Below are 18,572 nucleotides of genomic sequence, written 5' to 3'. Positions count from 1 at the left end.
GACGGCAGCAGCCAACGCTGTCTTTCCAGTGCCGGGTCTTCCAGTCAGCAAAGTTCCCTTCCCACGTGGACCGTTATTGTTATCCGCTTGAACATAGATACTCAATAGCGATATTTGATCGAGCAATTCCTGGACAATGTGATTTATTCCTCCTATTTCCTTCTGAACATTTGACCTCCATTCTTCTAGAGGAGGCAGATTCACGGTATAATTCGGCGAATCCATGAGTCGACGAATGTTGTCCTGGCAATTGTCAAAGTAGGCACGGGAAACGCTGTGCTAGAATTCAGAAAATTTTACCAGTCAGAAAGTCTAGCGAGTACATTTGATGTGTGTGCAGAACTTTTATACACTTGTAAAACAAAAGCAAGCCACGATATCTGGGAATTGCAATTGCCATTCCATTTTTTTTATGCATACACTCCATGCCTCGTTTCTAGAGCACTATACCAGACAAATACGTGGCATTGATGTATTTGCTGAAGCTTTCAAGCGTAAGTCAGCAATACAGTACATTCACGCCCTGGCGATCGGTATATACCAAATATTCTCACTCCACAGAAGTTGTATCAACTAACTTTCCTTCATACAACGCAAAAATGAGCCGGACATCCCACGATACTAAGTAAGCAATGAACCAAATGCTAAATAGGCAAAAGTACCAATGAAACGGACAAATGTGATAGCTCCGCTTCGACTACACGACGCCTAGACTTAGTGAATGGTAATTCATAAATTTATGTATCAATTTACCTTGCTGCTTTTACCTTAAGGTACTCGCTTGTTTTTTGCCTGAACAATGGTATTTCCCTTCTCACACTCTAACGTCTTCGATCTACACAGATTATATGTTCTGCAACAGTGTCGATGTTTACAACATATCTAGTTTTCCAACAATGCCATAGCCTCTAGTTTCATAATTATTCTCATACGTTTCCCCTCAACAACCCCTTGCACTTCCATGGCTACCTACACCGATGTGAGACTCCCTTGTCTGTGCGCGTAAATGTCGACCTTTTTAACCCCAGAGGCTTAGAGCAAGTCACAACAAAATTTTGTTGTGACCGTCAAGCTTTGTGTATAAAAATTCTATCCAAGGCAGCAAATAATTTTTTTCTTTATCAAAAAGAATCCACGAGTGCAGCCACGAGTCGGGTTTAGAGCTTCGGCTCAATTACCTTGTCTTGCCAGGGATCATCGATCTCTTCGCGCTCCAGATATTCGATCAGCTAAAGAAACCAGCTTCTTTAGCATTCATTTGCTGCATGGGAAGTTGGTGCCGACTCTGGTCATATAATCCCCCACACCTTTTTATAACAACAAAAGAAATAAAAAAAACATTGGGAATACTATTCTTACTGAGTGCTAGAAAACAGGTTGCTTCAAGTGGTGTAGCTGCTGATGTGCTTGATATCTGTGCCAGCTAGTGGTGCTTTTAGTTTGAATACGATGATAATGACTCATCATAGATATTCTGCTACATGGCCTTATTGTTTTAAGAGAGCACGGATAGCCAGAAGACTCTAGCACCGTACGGTCAACGTGTATAATTATGAACAGTTTGATACAGAGGATAGAAACATAGATAGACTATGGCTGATAATATCATTGCAGTCAAATGCTTAAATATGGAACATTCTTTATTGATGATAAATTTGCTGCAGCCAGTATGATCAAGGTTCAACTACCAGGCCGAGGAAGAAAGATGAATGGTTGGGTGTGCGGCACTTCAAAGCTGGTTAAATTTCATGAAAGAGCGGGCAATTCAAGGGAGTATTACCCACTCTTTCCCTTGCCAGTCATTCACCATGGAAAAATTAACCACAGCTGAACAATTGAACTCTTTCATCGACTCTTACGATAACTTTTTGTTCGACTGCGATGGTTCGTTTCTACATGGAATATAGTGTACTTCCCTGCATCTCTCGTCCATTGCTAATACTCTTAATCAGGTGTTCTTTGGGAAGGCAGTAACGTGTTTCCAAACGTCAGAGAGGCCATGCAGCTCTTGAGAACCAAAGGTTGGTTTTTTTGATGATTTTCCGGTCTGTCAATATCAAAATATGTGTACTCATGGTACCTCTCGAACAGGAAAGCGCATTTTCTTTGTCACCAACAACAGCACCAAATCCAGAGAAGCTTACTTGGATAAGTTCAAGAAGCTCGATATCGAAGCACACTTGGTAAGTTGCATGGAAAAATACCATCGGATGCTTTGACAGGATATCTCATATAGCTTATATTCTCTCTTTTTTCGTTTGTGCTTTAGGACGAAATCTTTTCTTCAGCATTTGCCACCGCTGCCTATCTCAAGAACGTTGTGAATTTCCCCGCTGACAAGAAGGTTTATATTGTGGGCATGTCTGGTATCTCAGAGGAATTAAAGGCTGAAGGCATTCGTTCTTTCGGCGGTGTGGTTAGTAGCATAGGCATTGACGAATATTGGCTATCTCATTGCTAATTTGGAATGTATAGGAAGACGATGGTGCGCGCTCAATAGACGACATCACCGACGACCCGGAGGTAGGGATTTGCGCACCACTTTGCTCTTTTACCTACGCCTAACTAACCTTTTGCTCGGGCAGGTCGGCGCGGTTGTCATGGGATTGGATGTCAACATCAGCTACTACAAGTACTGCAAGGCATTTACCTTCCTTCATAACCACCCAGAGAGACTCTTTTTGCTTACCAACGCAGACTCTACTTTCCCAACTCACGGAACTCTCTTTCCCGGTACATAATCAACTTTTTCACCTTTTAATTTTGTTTATCATTAACATCTGCCATTTGTAGGTGCCGGTGCCATCGCATCTCCTCTCATCACTGCATTGGAGCGAAAGCCAGATGCTATTCTTGGAAAGCCAGCTCAAAATATGTTGGAAGCCATTTTGGCTGAGTAAGTAGCAATGCCAGCCTTTACACACATACCAAATTCCATCCTAATCCTTCGTTTCGTTCTGTGCACTAGATACAGCTTGGATCCAACAAAGTCTTGTATGATTGGCGATCGTTTGGACACTGATATTGATTTTGGTAACCGTGGTGGTTTGACCACTCTCTGCGTCCTCACTGGTGTCACTCGAGAGGACAAATTGTTGAGCGATTCCAACCCCATCAAAGCCACTTTCTACGTTGATTCTTTTGGAGATTTTGCTTCTCTGACAGGCTCCACCCTTCCCAACTAAACACGAATAGATATAGTTGAATAGATATAGTTGTATTATTTTAGATTATCAACAGAATACAATGAACTTATGATAGACGCATGATGGTTTGCAGGCGGGGTATTAGCGGCTAGAGACGTGCTTCTGGGTATTTCAATAGTTTTCATGTACTCTTTTTTTTTTTTCCTTCTTTGTTTTGTCTTTAAGACGTACATCAACTCTACTTTCCTCGCTTATAATCATACAGATTGCCCTATAACAAGGCGGTTTCTACGAGGCTGTGCAAGGCATCATAGTCCGACCATTTTCTCACCAGTCGAGTTGTTTTTTGTCACAGTGTTTACTGGCGCGCAGCACTAATGAGGATGAATGTCCGCAGCCGACTAGATGAGAGCCCAGACTAAGTTGCAGAAAGCATCATTGATGTCAAAAATGGACTTGAAACTCGTCAGTGGCAAGTACAGCTATGTGAGGATTACCCAAAACCGCACTCATTACGAGATACGAGAAACAACCAACATGAAATTTTGGTAATGCAGTTTGGAACTTGAAGAATTTAGTGAAAAAGAAGAAGAGCAAATACAAAGCAGTCAAATCTAAGAAACATTTGCCACATTATCGAGAGTTGGCGAAGATGTCGCAAAATTTTCAAGGCACTCTAAACATCTTTATCTGAGGGTTTTGATGGATTTATCGCTGCCTTCATTCAGTTTGTATGACCTTTAACAGATCGCAAACCACTTGAAGCGCCCGGACACGATATATGAGGGCTTGAAAAACAGCGGTGCTAAATATAGAGATCATCTAAGCACCTTGAATGATGGGTCTGCAATAACGGAACCAATGATACATGTGTTCAGTCGATAAATCATCCTATTGTAAGCAAGGATTTTGAGACTTTACCTTTAACTGGAATCATGGATCTCGATCATATCGCTTTCGTTTCTAGAAGCGAACAAAGAACTGTCTGCATATTTTTAATTTTTAAACATCCATAGCTGCGATCTAATCATACGCTACAAGCGAGCAGTTTCGAACCTCATAACATCATTACATTCTGCCTTGAATGCATGATTATCGAGACTCTCATATACGTCCCTTACCAATATATATTCCAATGTAGATATTTTAGCACTGTGTAAATAAATAAATCAAAAGGTGAACAGCGTGAGTTTGGAACATATTTTATTGGGACAGATGCAAACTGAGTAATATAAATTAGTCAGATGTATTGATGACTTGAGAGTCAAACACAAAAGCTAAATCATCAAAATTTTTCGGAAGCCAGAATCAATAAATCTTGTCTCTCGTTTAGAATAAGTTAGGTACTATCTATGGTACAAATATGCATGACGTAAAACACCATGTAGTCTTGTGGACTGCAGCAACATAAATCATGAAGAACTGTGTTAATTATTTTATTCCTCAGCATATATATCATTTGCAGTGCCGGAGACTCAGCACTTGAAAATTAAATAAGTCATACGCATATACAAATATCGTCCTTAATCTTATATATTACACATAATTTATTGCACTAACATCGATGTGCATTTGTTTCATGTAATATAAATACTGGAGAAAAGGCTTCTAGTACCTTTTTTCTTGAAAAAAAGAAGGAGAGGAAATTAGCCATGGTTGCTTAAGTATAAGCGATTTCTATCCATAAATTCTGTATAGATTGAAATGATCAAATGAACTGCCTGCAAAATTCTGCATAGCTTGCAAAAAAAGAAACTTTTCTTCCTTCCATGGGAAAATAGCATACGTATATTCATATTCCAAAATTTAAAAACATTAGGAGAATGTTCGACGAAGAAAAAAAACAGCATCAATATATTTTAAGTTCAAGAACAACAAGGTACTATAAACCAGTATGCGTGCTCTACGGTAGAAATTTCAGAATAGGTATATATTCATACTCCATCAAAACTAATACTATTTTATTGTGTTGTAGTTTCTCTACTCCGTTATGATCAGTATTTCTGATATGGTGACATAAATATGAAGGAGAAGTATATAAACCATTTTACCGTTTTTGGTTAAGGAAAAAAGTATCTTTTAAGTAGTGGTAGCAACTCGTATAGAGTGCATTACAGTGTATAGTATATAACATTTATTTAAATTCCCTTATATATTTGCACCAGAATCCAGAGAAACAAGAAGGGCCTTGTGGTGCAGTGGTAGCATACTCGCTTTGGGTGCGAGTGGTCCCGGGTTCAAACCCCGGCGAGGCCCCATTTTTTGGATTTTTTTCATTGGCTAACTGAGCGGAGTTGGAAAGGAAGCAAAGCAGGCAGCACATCACATTGGCTTAGGCACGACTTGGCCTGATGCAGACTGTGACTCGAAGACTGTATGTCGTCAGCAGAAGGCCGTTCACAAAAGCATGACATTGGGAAGCTGCTAGTACAACGGGCTATAAGTATGATAGCATGTATTGGAATCAATATATCTTGTTTCTGCTATTTTTTTCTGTGTTGTGCCTTTCTTTGGCTTCCCATAAAAATTGAAGCACACGACAGCCCAATCTCTGCATCTTTGCATTAGGTGAAGATAAAATTTACAGTTACAATTTACATTATTTATTCATTCCATTCTATGTACAAAGAATTATAGTAGAGACCTGTAACTACTTCCCGGTCCCTACAAGGGAATCACGCTAGGTTGCCCCTTATGTTTGGGCCTTAAGATCACGCATTGTTGATAAGTGGATAAGCTTTGATCTATAAGTTCCGGAAAGGTGATTTTGTCAAGAGCTTTCAAATGTTGAAAATGAGATAGAGCATCCGTGGCAATCCATTCTTCCCCCCTTTCCAATCTCCATATTGTTCGCTTGCTTCCACTCGATATGCTCCTTGTCATCTCGCGCGACCGCCTGTTTCTGCACAGTGCTAGGAACTCCACATTGGGAAATATCTCGGCTAGTGAGCGTACATCTGCATTTTCGAGAAACATGCATTCAATACAAAGGGTAGTGATGTTATAGAGTCGCACATTGCTCGCTTGTAAGCGTGCGATTAGATCATTGCCTTCCATATGATCGAGATAGAAAGTATGCAAGCTGTTTTTGTTGGCGTCTAAAACAAAAGGAATATGATCGAGAGCCATGTTTCCAGCGAAGGATAAGGTCTTGAGGGTGCTTGTCTTAATCATGGCTTGATGTATTGACTGGTCCAATGTTTCGTCAGTTTCCTTGCTGTAGACCCACCATTCAAGGTGCTCCAGGCTGTCTCCGAAGTTAGTGATGTTAATTTGCGAATCATCATACTTCATGAGTCCGAATGCTTTCAACTGTTTGCGACCTATTTTAAAATCATCCAGATTGACTGAAAGAGGTCGTAGATAGCTATGAAAATCTATGATCAATGTGTGTAGAGTGTTTTGACAGTTTTGCAATATCTTCTTTAACGCTTGGTAATCGCTTGTATGGTAGACAGTGGCCGTGAACGATTGTAAATATGGCATGGTAGGCAGTGATGGCAACATGTGGGTAAGAATATCTTCGCAGCGAGTGATATTGAGATGTTGTAGCCTAATGAATACATCATTGATGTTGTTTAAGTCGTATGGTTCCAGCTCATATCCGAATGATCCCTTGAGAGATAAACTTGTCAATTTAGACCATTGTGAGGCCAAGTTGCTCCAATCGAATGGCACTCCACTATCAGTATCTGAAGACAAAATAGGCAGACCCAGATTCGATGTATGGACGTTTGGAGTTTTGGAAGCAAGTCGAGAAAGCATCGTCGAGTAACTGTGTATATCATCATGATGAGAATAGCCTGTTATTATTTCCACGGATTTAACGAGCTGTCCGAGTGGCTGGTGACTGCTGATGCTACTTTCAACACACTTTTCATGGTGGTTCTGGGAATCGTTGATAGATTCCACAAACTGCTGGAGCTTGGCATGCGAATAGAAAGATATTGTTTCATAGAGGAGTGAGTTTGCAGCAGCATTCCAGGGCCAACAAGTGCGACTGCAACTGATCAAGTCTTGCGGGTCAAGGTCTTGAAAAACAATGGACAGTATCTCACTCGGGAATTCTAGCCTGAAATCCATTATCTAGAAGAAGAGTAAACAGTGGTGAGCATGGAGTAGGAAAAAGAAACAAGAAAAATAGTGTTGTTACCGCTGATAGGAGGCGGCGTTTGGAGGCGGTCAATACTGCGTCGCACAAGCAAAGTTTTATTTCTGTGGTTCTGTCGGCAGATTTAAGCTACCGAGATCTAAAAGAATTAACAGTAGAGTTATATAATGGTGGGAAAGCGACAGGAAACGATTAGAGTTGCGAAGGTACAAAATAAAACATTTGGGAAGACTGCTGATGGAGTAAATGGTAACCTGTGCGACAGGTGTCTGAGGCGTTAAATCTCAATGATGACAGTTTTGTAAAATTTGGGGAATTTCTTTGGGAGATCACAGATCTTCTTTTGAGGACAACAAGAGGTCAAGTTACCTCTCTAACAATGACCAGCCTGGGCCAAACAAAATAAAAAGTCAAGGGGTGAAGCTTAAAATATCAGATTCAAGCATGCTATTGGTTGTGGCATAATGGGTTCAAATTTTTCAATGACGAACGCCATATTCTACAGGGTTAAGGAATCGCACGATGAGAGCCAGACACTGCCAAAATGTACAGAAAGGGTGGGAATCCATCACTTTATCGCGGTTGCCTAGGTATATGAGGAGATAATTGTGAAACGATTGGTGATATTGAGCGCTGAAAGGTGGTATTGAAAACTCTTATGCCGTCAAACATGTGAGCTTGCATGGCCATTGACGAAGGTATAACGTTAGGAACCGTCAACAGAGCCGGCTATATTTCTAGCTATGATAGCATCAATTGTAATAATCATGTTTTCCAGTTCTGCTATATGTATAGAGCCACATGGCTTCGCATCAGTTGCTCTATTTTGGCTATGTTGAGTTGTAAGTCAGAGACGAACAATTCCTACGGGATTGACAAGGCATGAGTGAGATGAGAAAGATCTGATGAGGCAAAGGAGAGTGATAAAAAACAGCTGGATTCTAGGTCATGATTAGGTCAGTAGTAGTCAGTTCAATGACGACAGCCGATTTTCAAGACTTGATGTCAATAAATGTAAAACGTACAATCGACCGTATTTATTCATTCCATTTACAAGGAGCAATAGTCCATGTATGTAATTAATTATCGGCTCCTACAAGGGTATTACGACGGGTTGCACTTTATGTTTTGGCCGGAAGATGTTGCACTGTTGAAAAGTGAATAAGCTTTGATCTACAAGTTCCGGAAAGGTGATTTTGTCAAGAGCTTTTAAATGTTGAAAATGAGATAGAGACTCCGTGGCGATCCATACCGGACCCCTATTCAATTCCACAATCGTAAGCTTGCTTCCACTCGGTATGCTCCTTGTGCTTATGTTCATTGTGCTTACGTTTCTTGTGCTTATGTTTCTTGTGCTTATGTTTCTTGTGCCTTTTATCATCTCGTGTGAAAGCCTATTTCTGCGCAGTGCTAGGTATTTCACATTGGGGAATATCTCGGCAAGGGATCGTACATCTGCATTTTCGAGAAGTGGGCATTCAAAGCAAAGTGTAACGACGTTATAGAGCCGCACTTTGCTATCTTGTAAAAGTGCGATCAGATCGTTGCCACGGGCATGATCGACATAAAAAGTGTGTAGGCTGTGCTTGTTCGCTTCTAAAACCAAAGGAATATGATCGAGAGCCATCTTTCCAGCAAAAGATAAGGTCTTGAGGGTACTTGTCTTAATCATGGCTTGATGTATTGACTGGTTCAATATCTCGTCGGGTTTCAGACTGAAGATCCACCATTCAAGGTGCTCCAAGTTGTCTCCAAATTTGGTGATGTTAATCTGCGTATCATCATGCTTCATAAGCCCGAATGCTTTCAACTGTTTGTGGCCAATATTAAGGTCATCCAAATTGAATGAGATTTGCGGATAAAAGCAAAAAAATTCTATGACCAAGGTATGTAAAGTGGTTTGATAGGTTTGCAATATCTTCTTTAATGCTTGATAATCGCTTGTACGGTAGATGGTGGCCATAAAAGATTGTAAATATGGCATAGTAGGCAGTGATGGTAGCATGTGGGTCAGAAAATCATCGCAACGAACGACACTGAGATGATGCAATCTACTGAATACATCATTGATGTTTTTCATGTCGTATGTTTCCATCCCATATTCTAAAGACCCTTTTAGAGATAGACTTGTCAGCTTGGACCATTGTGAGGCTAAGTTGCTCCAATTGAATGACAAGCCATCATAAGTATTTGAAGACAAAATAGGGAGATACATTTTTGCCTTGTGGACGTTTGGAGTTTTAGAAGCAAGTCGAGAAAGCATTGTCGAGTAATCATATCTATCATCGCGTCGAGTATAGCCTGCTGTTATTTCCACGGACTTAACGAGCTGTCCGAGTGGTCGGTAAGTATTGATGCTATTTCCGACACACATTTCATAATGGTTCTGAGAATCAGTAATAGTCTCGACAAACTGCTGAAATTTGGCATGTGAAACAAAAGATACGGTTTCGTAGAGGAGGGAGTTTGCAATAGCATTCCAAGACCAACAAGTGCGACTGCAACTGACCAAGTCTTGCGGGTCAAGGTCTCGAAAAACTACGGGCAATATCTCATTCGGGAGTCCTAGGCTGAACTCCATTATCTAGAAGAGGAGTAAACAGTTTATGAGCATAGAGTAGGATTGAAAAATACCAAGGAGAAGTGCCAAATTGCTGTTGATAAAGAGGCAGCATATAAGACGGCCATATGGCAGTTATGCAAAGCAAGTTTAACACCAGTGGCTTTATTCAAAGATTCAACATTACCAGATTCTTAAGTAGGAAGTAGCAGTAGAGTTATGTAATCGTGGAAACGGCGGCAGGCAACAGTTAGAGTTGCGTAGGTACAAAACGAAATAACTGTGAAGACTGCAGGATGGAGTAATGTTGTCCTGTGCGACCGGTACCTTAGGTGTTACATCTCACAGATGGATGCGTGCGAGAATTCAGCAATGTATTTGCGAGAGATCGATCCCTTTTGAGGACAAAGTTACCTCTCAAAATAGTGAACGACCATTTTTCATTCGAAATGAAAATCAAGGTACGAAGCTGAAAAATATCAATTTCAAGCATGATGTTCGTTGTGGTATAAAGTTTTCAAGATTTCAAATTAAGAAGTCTAAAGTCTACAGCGTTAAGTTAATCGTACAACCAGAGCCAAAGGCAGCCAAAAGTATTTTAAAATGGGTGGGATATACCACCATCCGGGCTTAGTTGCCTAAGTCTATGAGTAAGGGAATTGCGTAAAAGGTTGGTGGTATGGAGCGTTGGGAGTCGGCATAGGCTGGGCCGATGGCATGGCTTGACCTGGTGTGGGTAGTGACATTGGATAAGTAAACGGAGCATAAGCAGGATCAGACTCTGAATGAAGCTGAGGATAATAAGAATTGCTGTGATAAGAAGGCACTTGCTGACTCTGGGAATGATAATAGGCATTCTCTGGAGAGTAATCTGATTGATGACAGTTTACGGGTTCAGGCATTTGGTAGGCTGTGTTGGTCTGGTTTCCATACGCATGCAAAAGTGGCTTCTGTGGCGAATGGTGAGGAAGATAGTGACGTTCACTATCATTATGAAAATTTGGAATTGGCATTTGCGGCAGGGATATAGAAGGAGTATGACCATAATGCGAAGAGTTAGAATACGATGATGGAGAATTATGTGGCATAGGCATGACTGGATGATGGTCAAAAGATGAAGGCGAGCTTTGAGGTGCAGGCATAGCAGAATGGAGTCCCGGAGGTGAAGGCATTTGAGATATAGGCATTGTGGAATGGTAGCCAGGAGATGAAGGGAGAGGTTGAGACATGGACATGTTTGGAGAGTAGTGACTACTATTAGCAAAGGTGCTACTGTTGATAGAGTTACTATGGGACAGCGGTAAACCGGAATTTTGGGATGTTGAAGGCTGAATGGCAGGTACGACTGAGTGTTGGCTATGCGATAGCGAGTGACTTCTGGAGAAGCTTTCATGAGGCATTGATTGAGGAGGACCATTGGGGGAAAATGAAGTTGGCGCTGTCGAGGTCTCATACACGCTACTAACAGTTGGCACTGGGAATCTTTGAGACGCTGTGCGCGATGTTGAATTTTTGACACCATCACCACCGATGGTCGAGATCATTGCGGAGTCTACACCATTGATACCGACAACGTTATCAGGGCTGACACCAATGGGGGTCCGATTTGGGTATGCTCCATCAACTCTATTGACATTGCTGTTATCCTTGGATTTGGATTCAGTCAGCGCTGTAGCCGCTATTTCTGTTCCAGACACCTGAGATGAAAAAGGGATGATGGGAGGTGGTCGACTGGATTGAGATAGAGAGGATGTGCGAACAGGACGAGGGGCTACAAAGACTTGCTTTGGTACATCATTCAGCTTCTGTTCTGTCTCGCCGCTCTCTGAATCTGATTCCGTTTCTGAGGACTGTGGTTCTGGCTCTAGTTCTTCCTCGTCTAAATCGAGGTCTATTGGTATAGCGGCGGGCGGCCAAGTGGCGACAACAATAGGGATCTCTAAAACCACGTTGTTTGACTTGGAGACGGTGCCATTTGAAGGGTTGAGGTTGATGCTAATGCGGACTTGATATTGAACATTTAATATCTTGCCATTTATGTCAATTGTTGGTGGAGTGGACGTTGGAATCAAGATGTGTGGTGTGGCGGAAAAAACAAAGTTGCTGGTGGAAACGTTCAAATCTGTGACGAGAGACCGAAGAGCATTCTGTACAGGTGTTTGATTTTTACTCTTTCCGAAAAGTGCAATGCGAATCAGCTCGACTTTAATTCCTTTTTCTCGGGTAAACGGTTCAAAGTGCTTGATGGATAATTCTATTGGTATGATGTCACCTAACGGAGGAGAGAGAGTTGAGTATTGGAAAGACTTTCTCAGTTTCAAAATACTAAACCATGTCATGCGCACCTCTGACAAATGCAAATCTTGGCATTTTTGCAATGATGCGAACCTTGCGTGTGTCGTTGGAACCCGATATCGTGACATCCTGACACATTTCCGCTTCATGGGCGAATTCTGGCCACTCGGCATTAATATTCTCCAATATTTGCAATGCGTATTCTGCCTTTGATGAGAGAGCATCTGGGATAAGTGGTCTCTCATGGATGGCTGTAATACCATATTTAATAGAGCCTCGGGCAAGCTTTGTGCTACTGGGTAAATTCAAGTGGCTGTCAACCAAAAATTCGAAAGAAAAACTGTGCGTGCGTGCGTCCAGTGTGCCAACGTCGGCAGCAACTTTGATTTGTTTTGTAAAAAGATTGAAGGAATCGCCACCAGCTTCTACTTCGCCTTTAAATATGACTAGTATACAATTCGTTTTTGTTGGCTTATCCAAGGAGAGTGTCACCGTTCCTGACAAAAAAAGTAAATGCGTTTAGATTGCAGAGAAAGGACTCATTTCGAAGGAGATCCCAGAAAAAATAAGTACCATTGATGGTATCACCAGGAAAAAAATATCTGGAGTCATTAAGGGTAATGTAAAATTCACCTCTTCCCAGCATGCAAAAGAAGTCGGTCAAGGGGTATTTTATGCGTAATCGGCCAGTTGTTACCCTTTTTAACAGAGCATCAGGTTGGTCAGCAGCCAATCAGATGGCTTCTAAACTTACTGTACGTACTATGCGATTTCAGGAAACCAAGGCTGTGGCATTTAATAATTACGCTTGCCTAGTGGATGTGGCGGGATGTATTACACGTAATCGTACTAGCGAGCATCATAGCTTGTCGGAATATGGACATTGTCTACGAGAACCACACCCCAGCCCATTCTTTGCGTAGTGTTATCTTCAGTGTAGAGAAGAGCAATCTAATATATTCTATCACCAATCGTTTACCTTCGCTTGCCTGCTATTTTTGAGTTCAGGTATGTTAAAGACAAACTGCGTCTATTCCTACTTTTCAAATACAGCCATGATCGCAAGTGACAGTTTCAATCCAACCAAAGAAAGTGAGGTTCGATTACACATCCATATTACGCATGCTCAATTTATATTCATAGAGCTATTCTACTGCAATGTTACATTCATTTACTATGAGCGACGGATTTTATATAGAAAGCTCAAGTACCGGGACTTATGCTTTAAGTGCACGTTGTTGTCAGAACGACTGGTTGATGGGTGGCCCATTACAGTTCTATGTGACTGCCAGTTACGCTGGTTTGTAAAAATTCGGGAAAACGATACGCATAACACTACTCAACACAGCATGCCGATTGCATTGGGACTCGAAGGATCAGCCAATAAACTTGGCATTGGCATCATTCAACACGATGATACTGGAAAATCCCCAGCAAAAGTTCTTTCCAATATAAGAGATACATATATTACCCCTCCTGGTCAAGGATTCTTACCGCGCGACACAGCACAGCACCATCGTGATTGCATTCTACAAGTTCTTCGGAAGGCAATGAAAGAAGCGAACGTCACACCAAAAGATATCGACGTTATATGCTTCACAAAAGGTTAGAGTCTTAAGATTATAGAGCAAGCATTACCCAGTGCCACGAGCCAACCTTTTTTTTCCACAGGTCCTGGAATGGGCGCACCACTGACCTCCGTTGCCGTTGTTGCGCGGACGTTAGCCTTGATGTGGAATAAGCCTATGGTGGGAGTAAATCATTGTATTGGCCGTAAGTGAATGGATGAGATTGCACTTCATTATTTATTTTTTATTTTCCTGGAGACCTAAAATCTGACTTGATTTAAATTTGACACTGACTTGACAGATATTGAAATGGGCAGAGAGATCACTGGTGCTGGTAATCCAATTGTTCTCTATGTATCTGGAGGTAACACTCAAGTCATAGCCTACTCACAGAATCGCTACCGTATCTTTGGTGAGACCTTGGACATTGCCATCGGAAATTGCCTGGATCGATTTGCTCGTATCTTGGGATTATCCAACGACCCAAGTCCAGGTCATAACATTGAACAATACGCCAAGAGGTTAGTACTAAACCCAGTTTATACCGTTACAATGGCGTCTTGAGTAACGATTATACTGTATTGCAGAGGGAAAAATTATGTCCCCCTACCTTATACCGTCAAGGGCATGGACGTATCATTTTCCGGCATCTTATCACACATTGAATCGTTGGCTGAGGAACAACTCAAGGCTGGAACAGTTACGCCAGAAGATTTGTGTTATTCCCTTCAAGAGACATTATTTGCGATGCTAGTGGAAATTACTGAGCGAGCAATGGCGCATGTTGGTTCGCAAGAAGTTCTTCTTGTTGGCGGTGTAGCATGTAAGTCTCTATGTCATATATGTATGTTACATGATCAACCAGACACTAATAAGCAATATGTAGGTAACGAAAAATTACAGGAAATGATGGGTCAGATGGCAGAACAGCGAGGAGGCAAAGTCTTTGCCACCGATGAAAGGTACAGAATAAATATAATGCACGAAGATGTCCCTGGAATTGGCATTGGCAGCAGCCGCATCCAAAGAGTATGCTTTAGACTTACGCATCCATTTTCAGATTTTGTATCGATAACGGTATAATGATTGCTCAGGCAGGGTTGTTAGCTTACTCTACAGGATATGAAACGCCATTAGAGAAAACGACATGTACTCAAAGATTTAGGACGGACGAGGTCTATGTTGCATGGCGGGAATGAGATGTAATAAAATAATTAATTCATGGATGTGTTGTCTGTTTACATTCAAAGCACAGCAAATCAAACGTTATTGTAGCCCTGTCACCGGCCTTTCGAATGGCCACCCAAGATGAGACAATTATTTTATGCAATAATCCAATCGGCAGTAGATGGCGTACCACGTGTATCATGCAATTACAAAAACTTTACAGCGATAGCATCATATAACAAGATTATAGTAAAACTGGTCATCAATAAATGAATAGCAACCTTTCGCGAAAGTTAAAGCTTTTTTCTGGCGTTGACGGGGACAATGCAAAAAGAAAGAAGCAATATTTCTGGTTGCAGAAAATTGCCGATGGCAGTCACCGTCATTCATTTGATGTCCAAAAAATTAAATGACAGCGGTTACAATAAGCAGTATTTGATTCAAACATGTCAAAACGAGCAAGTAAGCGGGAGTATCCTAGTGATTCGGCAACGACACCATTGCTATCCGGCCAACCCAAGCCTAGTAAATCAACCCCGGTGTCAGCTTCAAAAACAATAGCTTTTAACTCACAATCACACCTTGCAAGTCATGGCCATGGTGTTCCGACATCAGATCAATACCATACATTTCCACAAGAAACCCCAGCTCCGGCCCGCTCCAAGCCAAAGCAGCCTAATCGAACAACCAAGACTTCGCAGAAACTCAAGCTATTTCCCGAAGAAGATGAACAGACTCTCATGACCTCGGAAGACTTGGACGCTACAGTCTATGACCAAATAGCTCAAATACCACACGGCTTTGCTCGGTTAGAGGCCGAACGCTTGAGCAAAATAGATCGTGGGCATCTACCAAGAGTAACCGCGTATTGTACAGCATCGTAAGTATGAATATAGCGGCAGGCTTTCATATCTCCTCCTCTAACACTGTTCGTTTGTCATTTTCAGAGCATATCGAATGGATGAAATGGTGAAATTCTTGCAGTCCAAAAAAGCATCCAATGGTGCGGCACCCAAGAGATTTGACGAATGGTAAGATGATCATATAATACTTCCAAATCTTTCTAATATATGTGTTGCTAATGTATGATCGTTTCCAGCGTGTTTACACCATATTCATTCAAATACCCCCTCTCTCCTCCACGAGATAACGGCGAGACTAACACCGGATCAATTTTCCCAAAAGTATTCTTGTTTGATTACGGCGTGGTTGTCTTTTGGGGAATGACACTTGAGGAAGAACAAAAGTTTATGCGGGAGATAGAACCCTTTGAAGAGGAGCGACTTGGTATGTGCTTCGCAAGCAACGTTTGACTGAGTCCCATTCCACTAACTTTACTAATACGTCATTGTTGTACAGAAACTGATGATGTTGAAGTTGAAGAATTTCAATTCCACTATAATGAGCAGTACCAGCCAAGGTATACTATTGATATTTTGAAACGAAGTTCGGTTCTGGGTTATTGGTATAATGACGATGTCTTTAACGATATCATCTCCATAACTTCGAATGCTATGATAAGATTATCAGTGGAAGAGTACTAATCCCGTATCCATTTCCTCTTACCCAGAATTTACAATGATGTTATCACTCTACGACATCCACAAAACTACCTAGTCAAGTTGACGATATCGCATGCTATTGCTCAAAGTGTAAAGATGACTCTTTTTGAAAGATTGATTGATGATACCATCAACGAAACGAAATACATCCCGCAAGTTATGGCTGAGAGCGGAAAGGTGCACATGTCCAGGTAAGCCAATATATTTGATAATCTATTAGCCCTACAGAACTGAAGAAAAGCAGTAAAAGACCATGTCCTAAATCATCTCAATTTCTGACAGGGTTGCAATCACCAAAAAAATCGGCCAGCTCTTCATTATGCGCATCAATGTCAATCTGGTCTCTAACATTCTCGATACACCTGAAATCTTTTGGTCAGAACCAGCATTGGAACCCTTGTACAGTGCAATTAGAGGATACTTGGAGATATCTCAGCGTGTAGAATTGTTGAATCAGCGTGTCCAAGTTATCAGCGATCTCTTGGACATGTTGAAGGACCACTTGAATAGTTCACATGGTATGTGAGAGGTGTCTGCTGTCAACAGGAGTAATAAGATTTACTGAATATCGTTTTACATCTAGGCGAGCAGTTGGAATGGATTGTAATTTGGCTTATTGCCATGGAAATCTTGGTTGCTGTTATTACCACTGGATTGGATGCGTTTAGTTTATCTCAGAAATAGATGCAAGACAAAACGGTATAGCGATAGCGGCAGAACGGTGGTAGCGTTTGTCAACACTCAAACCTACGGTGGATTGACATTATGTAACCGAATTTCAACAGTGTAATAAAAGCGAGCTCAAACATTTTTCTTGATTCTTTAAATTTATTGTTGACTATAGCCCTTCGCTGACAGCTGCAGCCTGGCTGACCGACCGTAGTCTGGATAAAAGGAAAATACAGGGAAGTTGAAATTTTCATCTCCTTCACAACCCACTGTCTTCTCGCGCACGTTGTACGAGTGCTGTTACTACCCTTGAACGCATGCCTTTAAATTGGCAAGTTCCATATGAAACAGCTTTGACATTGCTGAAGTCTTGCTCTACTGATTCAGGTAACAATGGAGTTGTGTTGACGTGAATTCCACTTTTGTCATTCCTTTTTCTAAATCCCTTGCCACCTTCAACGATTGCACGGCCATACCGACCCTATCACTTTCGCCTACAATTTTATCTTTTGATGTAGAACTCCAAAAATGTGGCTCCTCCGTCATCCTATTGCTCGAAAGATGTATACAAAAGCTACCGGATTCAGTACGCGCTGAGGAAATGGAAAATTTGCGACACTCTATTGTTTCGACCGATAGTATGGTTGATTTGGCAGACGAAAAAATCTTGGCAATACCGTATAAAGATGTGCCATTGTCCTGGCGACGTTTACTGACTGATACAAGCTTGCTGAAGGCATTATTTCAAATACTTCTTATGCACAACTCCAAAGAGACCATCGAAAAGACTCAACTATTACGACAGATATGCCATGGCCTCGATACTGCTATTGTCGTTGCTGGCGCTCCTGGGCATGATCGACGGATGGTAATAGACAGTATTTTAGATCTTGCGCAAAGCCAGCTACATCAGCTGCAAGTCCACAGCGACGCCACCACGGACATCAAACTTTCCAGTAAACGAAGGCGTCTGGTGGATGAAGAATCTAGCCCTATGACACTTGGATTCCCTGTCAAGACCTTCGGTACCGCGCCTTCATTTATGGAGTTCAACAATTATATCAATAGTGATTCAGCAGATCCAGTTGTAATGGAAAACATCATTGATCACTGGCCCGCCCTAAACGATCATCCATGGCACTCAATGCCGTATTTACTTTCAGTGGCAGGAGAGCGGCTTGTACCCGTGGAGTTTGGTAGTCAGTACACTGATTCAGATTGGAGCCAGCGAATGATGCCATTCCGTGAATTTGTTAATAACTATGTCCAGGTGGGCGCAGCCGGCAAGAATGGCATTGCTTATCTAGCCCAGCATGACTTGTTTCATCAAGTGCCTCGCTTAGAGCAGGATATCATCATTCCCGATTATTGCTACGTGACGCCAAAGATCACAGAACATTATGAACGCCAGCCATCGGATGTTATAACCAACGCCTGGTTCGGCCCAGGAGGTACAGTCTCACCATTGCATCATGATCCATATCACAACTTGCT

At 41.6% G+C, this 18,572-nt stretch overlaps 6 protein-coding genes and 1 non-coding gene across 7 annotated transcripts; 4 read left to right on the top strand and 3 right to left on the bottom strand.

Annotated features, from left to right (window-relative positions):
* Nucleotides 1-1,775: 1,775 nt before the first annotated feature.
* K450DRAFT_217692 (uncharacterized protein) lies at nucleotides 1,776-3,267 on the top strand. The gene is made up of 8 exons (XM_051585084.1): nucleotides 1,776-1,884; nucleotides 1,953-2,021; nucleotides 2,092-2,183; nucleotides 2,270-2,416; nucleotides 2,476-2,523; nucleotides 2,586-2,733; nucleotides 2,794-2,896; nucleotides 2,969-3,267. Exons 1-8 carry the CDS (start codon nucleotides 1,809-1,811, stop codon nucleotides 3,183-3,185), a joined length of 900 nt encoding a protein of 299 aa, XP_051449727.1. The 5' UTR covers nucleotides 1,776-1,808; the 3' UTR covers nucleotides 3,186-3,267.
* Nucleotides 3,268-5,330: 2,063 nt separating this feature from the next.
* On the top strand, nucleotides 5,331-5,402 carry K450DRAFT_t4. Its single transcript has one exon. It is a non-coding gene; the product is annotated as a tRNA-Pro (tRNA).
* Nucleotides 5,403-5,668: 266 nt separating this feature from the next.
* Nucleotides 5,669-7,617, bottom strand: K450DRAFT_217687 (uncharacterized protein). Its single transcript, XM_051585083.1, has 2 exons — nucleotides 7,300-7,617; nucleotides 5,669-7,232 (listed from the first exon to the last, which is right to left on the bottom strand). The coding sequence occupies exon 2, from the start codon at nucleotides 7,227-7,229 to the stop codon at nucleotides 5,811-5,813; it is 1,419 nt and encodes a 472-aa protein (XP_051449726.1). The 5' UTR covers nucleotides 7,230-7,232; nucleotides 7,300-7,617; the 3' UTR covers nucleotides 5,669-5,810.
* Nucleotides 7,618-8,288: 671 nt separating this feature from the next.
* On the bottom strand, nucleotides 8,289-9,883 carry K450DRAFT_217685 (uncharacterized protein). The gene has a single exon (XM_051585082.1). The coding sequence runs from the start codon at nucleotides 9,836-9,838 to the stop codon at nucleotides 8,351-8,353; it is 1,488 nt and encodes a 495-aa protein (XP_051449725.1). The 5' UTR covers nucleotides 9,839-9,883; the 3' UTR covers nucleotides 8,289-8,350.
* Nucleotides 9,884-10,302: 419 nt separating this feature from the next.
* K450DRAFT_217681 (uncharacterized protein) lies at nucleotides 10,303-12,899 on the bottom strand. Its single transcript, XM_051585081.1, has 4 exons — nucleotides 12,876-12,899; nucleotides 12,686-12,810; nucleotides 12,163-12,609; nucleotides 10,303-12,089 (listed from the first exon to the last, which is right to left on the bottom strand). Exons 2-4 carry the CDS (start codon nucleotides 12,756-12,758, stop codon nucleotides 10,462-10,464), a joined length of 2,148 nt encoding a protein of 715 aa, XP_051449724.1. The 5' UTR covers nucleotides 12,759-12,810; nucleotides 12,876-12,899; the 3' UTR covers nucleotides 10,303-10,461.
* A 476-nt stretch (nucleotides 12,900-13,375) lies between these two features.
* K450DRAFT_217678 (uncharacterized protein) lies at nucleotides 13,376-15,145 on the top strand. Its single transcript, XM_051585080.1, has 6 exons — nucleotides 13,376-13,717; nucleotides 13,784-13,885; nucleotides 13,982-14,201; nucleotides 14,268-14,503; nucleotides 14,567-14,642; nucleotides 14,741-15,145. The coding sequence occupies exons 1-6, from the start codon at nucleotides 13,462-13,464 to the stop codon at nucleotides 14,877-14,879; spliced, it is 1,029 nt and encodes a 342-aa protein (XP_051449723.1). The 5' UTR covers nucleotides 13,376-13,461; the 3' UTR covers nucleotides 14,880-15,145.
* K450DRAFT_217673 (uncharacterized protein) lies at nucleotides 15,146-17,247 on the top strand. Its single transcript, XM_051585079.1, has 7 exons — nucleotides 15,146-15,727; nucleotides 15,795-15,878; nucleotides 15,947-16,134; nucleotides 16,207-16,267; nucleotides 16,418-16,600; nucleotides 16,692-16,927; nucleotides 16,993-17,247. Exons 1-7 carry the CDS (start codon nucleotides 15,294-15,296, stop codon nucleotides 17,091-17,093), a joined length of 1,287 nt encoding a protein of 428 aa, XP_051449722.1. The 5' UTR covers nucleotides 15,146-15,293; the 3' UTR covers nucleotides 17,094-17,247.
* The last annotated feature ends 1,325 nt before the right edge of the window (nucleotides 17,248-18,572 follow it).

This window comes from Umbelopsis ramanniana, assembly GCF_025399195.1.
Source record: "Umbelopsis ramanniana AG unplaced genomic scaffold K450scaffold_1, whole genome shotgun sequence".
Classification (NCBI taxonomy): Eukaryota; Fungi; Mucoromycota; class Umbelopsidomycetes; order Umbelopsidales; family Umbelopsidaceae; genus Umbelopsis; species Umbelopsis ramanniana.
This window is presented reverse-complemented; position numbering and strand designations above follow the sequence as displayed.